Raw genomic sequence first — 10,521 nt, 5'->3', positions numbered from 1 at the left:
TTCTTGATTCTTTTCTACTTTGGGATCAATGTAATTACACTTGCTCTTGCATCCAAATTTTACATCCTTGTTTTTTAGAAATATTTAATGTAGTTACTTTTTGATGTTTCCACTGCAGGCCCATCCGTATTTCTCTCAAGTGAGGGCAGCAGAAAGTAGCAGGATGCGGACACAATAGCTTGATCAATACCAGCTAATATATACACCAGAGTTACTCGTGTCGTTTGGGAATGTACTATATATTTTATCATAAAACGTCATTTCTGCCTTTGTTAAATTAAGGCCGCTTCTTATTGGATTTTTCATAATGTGATCTTATTTTTATTGTATGTTGATGGTCTGAGAGACAATTTGGCATTTCGATCTTGATTATCTATCTCAATTTGTATGGTGTTTTCTAGATTATCATGAAGAAGTCAACTTAAACACTGTATACATGATTTTATAGAGAAAATTAGAAAATTTACGTGTAGAAGTGCGTTAATTTAAATTTTTTATCATTTACTCTTAATTAATACTATGTTGACTAAAATAGCATTTGATTAATTCAAAAGGTGTTAAACAAGAATAAAGGGTAAAAAAATGAGACTGCAATTTAAGGAGATATTTGTCTATTTTTTCCTAATTTATAGGATCTGATGGTAATGACATCGATGTGCCTTATGATAATGCGTACATATTATACAATGACTAATGAGTAATTGCGTCATTCTAGATTTTCCCGTGTTTTTCCCTTCATGCAACAACGTCAATTAACTAGCCTTTTCTCGGCCCTTGGCGTTTCAATTAATTTGTTTGGATTAGACTTTATGGCTCAAAAGAGAGTGGAATGAATTACATATGCAAACATCTAACAATACGTAGACTAACAAAAACTAAGTGACCAGTCGATTGGCATTTTTGTCACCGTTATATAAGTTTCGTTCACTTCGCGGATTCGAGTTTTCAATTCGAATTGAGATGTGACATTTTCTAAGAAATTTTTACTATAGCAGAAAAAGTTAGATCTGACATTTTCTAAAGACTTTTTATAAAACTGAAAACTTAAATCAGTAAAATAAACGAGACCATAATAACCACCGATCTGGAGATCAAATCACATGACGCAAAGCTTTAAAGTAAACCATGACAAATTTTTCTCAACTATTTGCTTTTCACCAGCTTTGAATTAAAAGACAGAATGCTTAGCCCGTTTAGTATATGAGTTCAAATTAGTTTGGTTATGACTTTTAAAACTGTTTAATATATGAGTTCAAATTGGTTTGGTTATGACTTAAAACTTAAAAAATACTGTAACAGAATCAAAACTATAATTTTAAATCTATGAAGAACCCATATATCAAACATGCCCTTAGATTCAAGTGTATCTTGAAAGGGGGTTGAACACTTAAAAATCTATAAATCTATATATGATAAGAATTGAGAAGATGAAGAGCACTTGATATTCTTGACAATTTATCTCACAATGTTTAATTTAAACACAGTCACTATTACACATTTCATTTTTGAAACATCCTTGTTTCAAACAGCCACTGATATAAAATAAAATCCTTGGTAAAATCATTCCAGAAACCTCTAAAACGAAGGGGCGGCACCTCCACAGCCTGTCCCAGCATAGTTCTTAGGCACATTACCCAATACCCACATAAGTTTGTTCATTTCTTGAGGTGAGGAAAGCACACACAAACATCGGACTTGGGATGCTTTGCCTCTGCGTGTTCCTTGCACTTCACCTCAGATGTGGTGCACATAAACGTTTGCATACACACCTTGCACTGCATCAAACATTATAACGAGTCAAAATCTTTCAAGTAACGAAATCTGTTGACTAAGGGCTTATTCGGTAATGTTGTGTTTTGTGAAGGGTCTATCATTTACCAAAAAATGATTAAGCAGAAAATCATTATAAGTTATGTAAAAAAATTTTAAAAAAAATTGTTTTCTTTAGATTTGATAAACAGAAACACAGAGAAAAGGACCTATAAATGCTTCAATCTGCTATCCTTGTATTGTATGTTAAACAAAGGTATTGATATGAAACGGGGTATTTCTCAAAAAAAAAAAAAAAAAAAAAAGATACCATCTAAACCTAATTTACTTTTCCAAGCAAGAAATATACATCATCTAAAACCGCTCTCAAATAAGAAACCAAAAAAAAAAAAGTTAGAATTGCAGAAAATTACCTGGATTGTCATAGCTTTCTTGTTTGAATCGAGTTGGCTTCCTGCACAAATCAAACAAAATACACATGAACAACCGGATCTACGTCTGATGAATCACGATAATCAAATTTCACAATTAAATATCGCTTTTTCTATCGCCTTGACCAACAATCAAAAGAAAATTTTTCAAGACGTTTCCTTCATTTTGCTCGGCAACCAAGCAACTGATTTCTCGAATTAGGAGAGGAAAAACTTACCCTTGCCCGCCGCTTTTTGCTTCTCCAGGTTCTTCTCACGGGCCATCTTTGATTTCTGTGCATTGCCTCCTCCCATGTTTTCTCAGCAACCAAACAAAGAACAGAACCTGAAAACCCTAATTTCTTGACGATGAGTACTTTCCTGTTTCTTGGGTCCGTCCGTGCTCGAAAGTCGAAAGAGAGCTGCGACACGACGCGATTGGGATTCTTTATTGCTAGAGAGAGAATGATCCGGTCACTGCCTAGAAGGTCACCGCCCAATAATTGGAGCTTCTTTTTTTCGTCGTTATATAATCTCCTATTTCGAATTGAGAACAATAAGATCTTTATCAGTTTTTAATTTTAAATTTTTAAAATAAAAAATTTTAAAAAAATATCACATTTAATTTTTTTTATTACAGTAAAAAACTCTTAAAAAATATTACATCTTAACTCAAATTAAATACTTAAATTCACAAAATAAATGATGCCTAAATATTATTTTTCATTTTTATAGTGTTTTTAAGGGTAATTAATCTTTAAAAATTAAGAATTATTTATCATAATTAATTGTGATAAGATATATTAAATGATTCTGACATTAATATAACACTGAACAAATAAAATGTGAAATTATCTTTTGCTCTTAACACACCCTCACGTACACATCACGTGATCAAAATTATATTAAAAAAAACACCGTTTTCGACTGGTTTTTAATTGTAAAAAAGTTGAAGGAATTGATTGTCAAGAAAAAAAAAAAAAGAAACAATTTATCAAATTCAAACAATTGAGTACGTGTTCATTAAAAATAGTATGTTCATTATATAAAATTAAAATATAAATTTAATATTTAGTATTACTTTGAGAGGAGAAAAAAAAAACAATTGCCGTCTCAAAGTAATAATTGCCTAGACAATTTAATATTGCATATTTCATTTTTTTCCCTCAAATATGTCATGGCAATTATTACTTTGAGAGGAAAAAAAACAAAGAAAAAAAGAAGAGTTAGCCTGATAAATGGTCCTTACGTTTACCTCTATTTTATTTTAGTTTCCAACTTTTAAAATATCTCATAATTAGATTCTAAGATCTTTCCCTTAGTTATATGTTAAATATTTTATGAAATTAATTTGTGAAAATTAGAGATTAAAATTAAAAACATTTAAAGTTTATGAACTAAAATAATAACAAAAACACAAGTTAATCTTTACAAATAGTCCCTAAATTTTTACTGTTTTCAAGTTTACACGGATTTTATTAAATATTTAACACTTAATTAATGAAATGACAGAAACTAAAACAAAGTAAAACATCTAAGACTAACTGTGAGAATGTTTTAAAAGTCAACATAAAATTTAAGAACTATTAGTAGAATTAAAAAAAAATCATGGAGGATGAACAATTATCACCAGGGCACAATATATATATGCCTAGTCATTGTTTAATAAATGAACATGGTAAACTAGAAGCAACCTTTTGTATCCTTTCTACCAGAAAGGGAACGAAAATTTTCTAAAGTACACGTATTAAATGGTGAAATTAAGCTATTGTTGTGACCAAAAAAAGAGTGTAGGAACTACGAATGGACCATTCACCAATATTATAATGACCTTCCCACCTGCCGTTGTTCACAATCAATTTTCTAATTAGTGAAGTGTTCATTTTCCTGTATAATGTTTTTTTTTTTCTATTTTTATTTTATTTTATTTAGGTATAGTGTTTTATTATTTAAACCATAAAGGATATGAAGGGAAAAAAATGAAGACATTTAATAGATTGTAACATCAACCCACCAAAGTATTTTTTGTCTAGAAAAAAAAATCCGCGTGAACCAGACGATCATATTCATATTTTTCAAGTCTCAGTATTCTTTTATAGTGATTTTTGTATGAATTTTTAATTGTGTTTTGATTTGAGTTTTAAATTTTAGGATAGAATAGTTATATTTGCACCTTAAAAATTTATAAATGGCCCTTATAATTAATGCTTATTCAATAAATGTTTAAAAACTCTATCCTCTTATAGATATATTTTTTATAATACTTAATTTAACCCTTTTATACCCCACTTACTTTTAATCTTCATTTAATTTCCAAAACAATATACTTATCCAAATTTCATCATAGAAAAATGAATGCAACATCATGCTAAGTAAAATTAATTAAGCTAAATTACACTACTCTTTCTTTTTTATGTTAATTGGACACTTGTTCAATTATAAAGAGAGAGTTGAAATTAATCACTTTCCCAATAAGAACCCTTGATGTTGGATACCAGATTTACGGATCATGTAATGAAGAGCTTCATTGCAAGTGTGGGAGTTGACTGTTGACTTGCACCATACTCAATTCACCTATCAATTCCGTCAAAATTTTAATAAAATTGGATATCATGGATTGAGAGGTTTACATAATACATTTTAAAATAAAAAATGAGACAAATACTTTTTTAGAGTACACGAGTCTAGTAAGAGTCTAGACAAAACCCTTATTGTTAATTAATATTTTTTTATTCAAATAATTATATTAGTCAAAATAGTATTAATGAAGAATAAGAGATAAAAATCAAGAGTTATGTACTTTTAAAAATAAGTTCAATAATTTTCTTTTTAATTTAAAAAAAAAATAAAAAAAGACTTGGTACAAAATAAACAAACCATGCAAAAAATTTTTCTGTAATAAAAAAACTATGCTAAATTTTCCCATCATTGTATCATAAATCACATAAGGAGCCCCATGAAATATGAATTACACTATCCTGGCAAAATAAACAAAAAGTGTACACTTTTTCGTGCTTTATTCATTCACTATTCAGTCTTTTATTGAGCCAAAAGATTAAAAACAAAAACTATATAATATTCATGCGTAAAACAGAGCAACCTTTTTTGGTCGTAAGTACACTCAAAGTATAGATATTAGCCGTCATTAGACTGGTTAAGTATATTAAGTCTCGTTCACTTTGTGAATTTAAATTTTTAATTTAAATTAAAATGTAATATTTTTTTAAAATTTTTTATTATAATAAAAAAATTAAATATAATATTTTTTAAAAATTTTTAATTTTAAATCAGTAAAATGAACACACCTTAAATAAAGTCCAATTTAAAACTTTTTTTTTTATTCGTCTCTTTTTTGGCGGTTACCGGTTAGTGACAGTGCTTTTCCAACAACACCTCGCTCTTGCGACCGACACGTAATATAATACAGCGAAAGCAAAAGCAGCAAAGTGTATTTTTATATCCTTTTGCCGTTGCCCAAAAAAAAAAAAATCCCGGCAAATGCATTGTAGAATATACTTTGCTCCGTTCTGCAAAAATCCTTTCTTTTTCTGTTCTCACTTTCTTTCTTTTTCTCTCTAATCATTATCGTCATTGAAACTGTTCTCTCTCTCTCTCTCTCTCTCTCTCTCTCTGCAAAGATCATGGAGCTTTTTCTGGAGCTCGCGTCGACCGTTGCTCTTACTCTTCTGCTCTGCTACTTCATCGGCAAGCTCGTTTCGTCTTCTCCAAATGGCGGTACAATGAACCGCGACGGAAAAATCGGTGTTCGCGACTGCAATTTCCGAGTCGAATCGGCGGTTCGCGGTTCAGAAATCGAAGAGCGATTCGATATCATCGAGAAAGTTGAAGGTGAAGAGGTTCTGAAGAATTTGTCCGTCGAAGAATTCGTGAATGGAAGCGAAATCGAAGAGGATGAAGCTTCGGGAGAGAAACTTGTTGAGCAAGAAAGTTACGGCGAGAACCGTGGGTTTTCCGAGAGAGAAGAGGGAAATATTGGAGAAATTGAGGTGTGTTCTAGCAATAACGACGAAATGAGCGGCTCTAAGTGTGAATGCGAAGAGAAAGATGAGGATCGTGTAAAAGAGGGTTTTTTGTCGGATGAAGAAGAGGATGATTGGGTGGGAATAGAAAGAACTGAGCTGGAGAGGCTTTTCGGTGAGGCGCTTGTTTTTGTTGGGTCTAGGAGTAATTACGATAAAGTTTCGGGTATGGAAAATGATTTGAAACTGAAGTTGTATGGACTTCACAAGATTGCGACTCAAGGACCTTGCTTGGACCCCCAGCCAATGGCGTTGAAAGTCTCTGCAAGAGCAAAATGGTAACTTCTTTACTTCTCCTTATGTTTTCTGCAATTCTGGATTTGTGAATTGTGATTATCTTCTCCGAAATAATCTTTAGTTGGAAATATATAATTATTTATTATTATTATTATTATTATTTATAATTATTATTATTATTATTATTATTTATTATTATTATTATTATTATTTTTTTGCTCTGGTGTTTAGAAGTGTATTAAGTTGTCTCAATCAAGTGCATAAAGACAGGTTGAAATGTATTAAGTTGTCTCGATCAAGTGCATAAAGACAGGTTGAAATTCTTTTCTGCTGGAGTTAGTGGGCTGTAGCATTAACGGAGATAGAGATTTATTTAATTATACTATGATAAGATGTTTTTTCATTTTATTTTTCGAGAAAATGATGCGAATTTGTACACTAGATAAAAAGTTGAGATGTAATTTAGGCTGGTTTCATTTTGAAGAAAACCCAGCCTCTTATCTTCGGTGCTTAGATTTACAAAAATAAAAAATAGCTAAAAAAAAAAAAAAACTCTTAGTTCGGAGTATATTTTTTTCTGGGCATTTTATGCTTTTGGAGGTAAATTTTCCAAATATTTCGTTACTAACCTTTGTAATCTTTACCCTAGTGTCGGTAGTCTTAAATGCTCTTTGTGTCATTTTTAAGCTGAGGCAGACTAAGCAACAACCTTGTTTGTAAGAAATTCAAAGTATGAAAAGACTATTATTTATGCTTTGAAGGTCTAGCGAAGTTAATATTGAAGTGCTATAAGTACACATAGCATTTAGTCTCAGATTACCACTTCAAATACTGGCCCTTCACTTCCATTGTATAGTTTTGTTTTATACTGTTTAATGAAAGAAGTTATGAGTGGAACTAATGGAGAAACCTGGCCAAATTATGCCAGGAATGCTTGGCAGCAGCTTGGGGAAATGACTCCAGAGATGGCCATGGAACAATACATCTGGCTTCTTTCAGAAAAAATTCCCGGGTGGATGCGAGACCGATTTCGTGTAAGCGAATTGGTCGGTTCTCATAGATTAAAATTAATCATGTTTTTTGGTAAATTTGAAATTTAAGTTGTGATATGCTTGCTTTGTTTTGTTGGTGGTATAGGGAGATGGCAAGCAGGGTTATTTAGGTGCAGGGGTCGAAAGGTAGTTTGCTTTCTACAGATTTTCATCTGTCTTGAGTTTTTAATAGATTTTACAGCTTAATGACCTTTTGTTTTCTGCAGAAAGCATGAAGAACTAAAGGCTTATCACTGAGGCATAGATGTGATTTGTGTTAGGGTACGGACCCATTGAACAAAGCAACAAGGTATGGACCTGGGACATTTATTAAGTAGGTTTTTTCTTTTCGGTTTTTTTTCCCTTTTAATATCGCTATTTGTCTTTCTTTCTTTCTTTTGATAAATTATTAGTCTTCTTAGCTGTTGCGTTGTTCATAATCTAGTGATGTACCACGTTTATACTGGAAAACAAAACAATTGCTCAACCTAACTCAGTAATAATAAGATTTTTTTTTCTTTTTTCTGTTGTAATTGACAAAGATATTAAGTTGAAAATCTCTCGAAGATTTGTGTTTCCCCATTACTAGAGCTTAATAAAATCATGTTGCTTTTTAATAACATGGCTTTGTCCCCAATTCAGGACAACCAATAATTGTCGCCTTTGTGTGCCTGATGTTTCTTCATCAACAGGGTAACTTGTTCTACAACAGTAGATGACCTAATTGCCAATGACGGGGAGATGAAGGATTCAAAGACAGCTAGCCCCAGTTTACAACAAGTACATATTTTTAGTGTTTCTACCTTATCTGTCTGTGTCTATTTCATTAGATTTATCCAATTATTACCAGTTTCTTGTATTCTTTCTTGGTTTTAGGTCAGGTTCGTCTTTGACTTTTTCTCCTCCCACCCTATTTGGTTGGTATATATGCATATATACATATATATATATATATATTTATGTATGCTTAGATAATTAGAAATAAGAAGAAAATTAGGATTGTTACTCAAGCCTGTGGGAAATGAAAGGTATTCTACCATTGCCAAATACACCATCTTCAATGGAGGTTTGAAAATTGTTTTATTAAAGTAGTCAAGTGTGCGTGTAATTCATGTTGGGATAGAAATAAATAATGTTAAAACTCAAAATATCTCGGTTTATTGTTTTGTTTGGATTTGTCAAATGATCTGTTTCATTTCATTTTTGCTCTCCTAACATCCAGCTAATTAACCTGTGGAGCTAAATGTTCTATTTACGTTAGGACCCGTTTACTTCGCTGATTCGCGTTTTTATTCGAGGTGAGATGTGACTTTATTTGTGAGTTTTTTACTATAGCAAAAAAGTTAGATGTGACTGTTTCTGAGAGCTTTTTATTGTAACAAAATTCAAATTCTAAATTCGAATCGGTGAAATGAATGGGGCTGAAGTTTTTTCAAACTGGCAAATTAGGCCTAAATTCGTAATTATGATAAATCGCTTGTGAATATAAAGAAGAATGTGAAATGTCCACAAATCGATACCAGCTATTAACTTTTAGATGGAAATGCTCTCTGGGCATGTCATTTAAGCTTGGTGCAATAGAATGGATAGAACGGGATTTTACCGGATAAATGATAAAAGCACATCTAAATTAATAAGCTAATATAAACGACATAGAAATATAAAAACGGCTATTAAGAACTAAATCTTCCTACATCAGTTGACTCCTTTGAAAAGGAACTCGACCCCGAGTTCGGTAGAAGCATGCAGAAGGCAAACGTGATGTAGCAAGCGAAACCACTAAGGGCAAAACTCCTGCTTTGGCTTGTGCGAGTGGAAGACCCCAACCAAGTAGCTCTTTCATATTACATCCCACACCCACGAAGGCAACAAAGCAATAGACCAATGAAATACCAAGAAAATCTAAACCGATTGCCGTTGGTCTCATGGGCGGGTCTAGGCACTTCTTTGAGGCCCAAACTAGGTAGGCCGTCTCTCAAGTTTAAGTATACTTTTGCATCATTCTCTCCTCAGAAAAATGCCCCCTCCAGAGTGCACCTATAGGGATTTAAACTTGGGACCTCCTGCTCTGATACCAACTAATGTGACAGAATGGATAGAACGAGATTTTACCGGTCTAACTCAGACGGAGAATTCTCAAATCCACTTAAAAGAACCCCACAAGGGGAAAACCCCCAAATTAGAAAGAAAACGCAAGTCTAGTATTCAATTATCAAATATTTAAGTCTTAACTAATAACAATAGAGATTATTATTATTTATAGTCCACTCATCAAATGACAACAAAACAACTATTAAGATAAAAAATAAAAGCACATCCAAATTAATAAGGTAACACAAACGACATAGAAATATAAAAACTACTTCTAATAACCAAATCTTCCAACATCAAAGCTCATTTGAAGGATAGATATTGGAATTTCGGATGGTGTCTCGTGCTCAAGTGTGTTTCGATCAAAACTTTTAACAACCATCATTAAGTTGAATCCACCATACAACACCTTATTATGTTTGTAAAACTATATGCTGCAATAAAAATCTAGAAAAAATCAGTCAATAAAAACGCTGAGTACTCAAACAATTATTAATTAGTGTGAACATCTAAATTCATTGTTTCAAAAATCAGTAGCACAAGTGTTGGTTTCTCCCTTTTGCTGAAACAACAAGTGTTGTGTTATTAGATCCCATTTATGGGAAATTGATGGCCTTGAGTTGTTGTGTTATTAGATCCCATTTATGGGAAATTGATGGCCTTGAGTAGGAAAACGACTGCTTACCAACGTGCACTAATGCCACTAGACAAAGAATGTGCCACAATTTCGAGCTTCATATCACTTTCGTCTTGACGCTTTTCATTTTTTATGTTGAATTAAATTCACCCAATTTATGCATGTACGTAGTTAGAACTAGTACAATATAGTAACTAACTAAGCAAATAATTGGATTTTTTTTTGCTAATAAGCAAATAATATTAATTGGAATTAATCCAAGTTTTAAGAGGCTTGAAAAATTAAAAAAAAAAATATATATATAT

At 31.9% G+C, this 10,521-nt stretch overlaps 2 protein-coding genes across 2 annotated transcripts; one reads left to right on the top strand and one right to left on the bottom strand.

Annotated features, from left to right (window-relative positions):
* Positions 1 to 1,425: 1,425 nt before the first annotated feature.
* LOC21392768 (uncharacterized protein At2g23090) lies at positions 1,426 to 2,667 on the bottom strand. Its single transcript, XM_010089000.2, has 3 exons — positions 2,420 to 2,667; positions 2,184 to 2,224; positions 1,426 to 1,775 (listed from the first exon to the last, which is right to left on the bottom strand). Exons 1-3 carry the CDS (start codon positions 2,493 to 2,495, stop codon positions 1,656 to 1,658), a joined length of 237 nt encoding a protein of 78 aa, XP_010087302.1. The 5' UTR covers positions 2,496 to 2,667; the 3' UTR covers positions 1,426 to 1,655.
* Positions 2,668 to 5,679: 3,012 nt separating this feature from the next.
* On the top strand, positions 5,680 to 8,535 carry LOC21392766 (acyl-CoA-binding domain-containing protein 3). Its single transcript, XM_024164061.1, has 5 exons — positions 5,680 to 6,498; positions 7,386 to 7,491; positions 7,595 to 7,635; positions 7,716 to 7,798; positions 8,181 to 8,535. The coding sequence occupies exons 1-4, from the start codon at positions 5,822 to 5,824 to the stop codon at positions 7,744 to 7,746; spliced, it is 855 nt and encodes a 284-aa protein (XP_024019829.1). The 5' UTR covers positions 5,680 to 5,821; the 3' UTR covers positions 7,747 to 7,798; positions 8,181 to 8,535.
* Positions 8,536 to 10,521: the final 1,986 nt, after the last annotated feature.

This window comes from Morus notabilis, unplaced genomic scaffold (genome assembly GCF_000414095.1).
Source record: "Morus notabilis unplaced genomic scaffold, ASM41409v2 Scaffold1633, whole genome shotgun sequence".
In the NCBI taxonomy this organism is placed as follows: Eukaryota; Viridiplantae; Streptophyta; class Magnoliopsida; order Rosales; family Moraceae; genus Morus; species Morus notabilis.
The sequence above is the reverse complement of the archived record's forward strand: the minus strand, read 5'-3'. Positions and strand labels throughout refer to the sequence as shown.

Coding starts and splice junctions, on each gene's coding strand:
- LOC21392768 (XM_010089000.2), bottom strand. CDS start 2,495: ATGGGAGGAGGCAATGCACAGAAATCAAAGATGGCCCGTGAGAAGAAC. Junction 2,225..2,419: donor GCAAAAAGCGGCGGGCAAGG/GTAAGTTTTTCC, acceptor TGATTTGTGCAG/GAAGCCAACTCGATTCAAAC. Junction 1,776..2,183: donor AGAAAGCTATGACAATCCAG/GTAATTTTCTGC, acceptor TGTTTGATGCAG/TGCAAGGTGTGTATGCAAAC.
- LOC21392766 (XM_024164061.1), top strand. CDS start 5,822: ATGGAGCTTTTTCTGGAGCTCGCGTCGACCGTTGCTCTTACTCTTCTG. Junction 6,499..7,385: donor GTCTCTGCAAGAGCAAAATG/GTAACTTCTTTA, acceptor AAATTATGCCAG/GAATGCTTGGCAGCAGCTTG. Junction 7,636..7,715: donor TTAGGTGCAGGGGTCGAAAG/GTAGTTTGCTTT, acceptor TGTTTTCTGCAG/AAAGCATGAAGAACTAAAGG.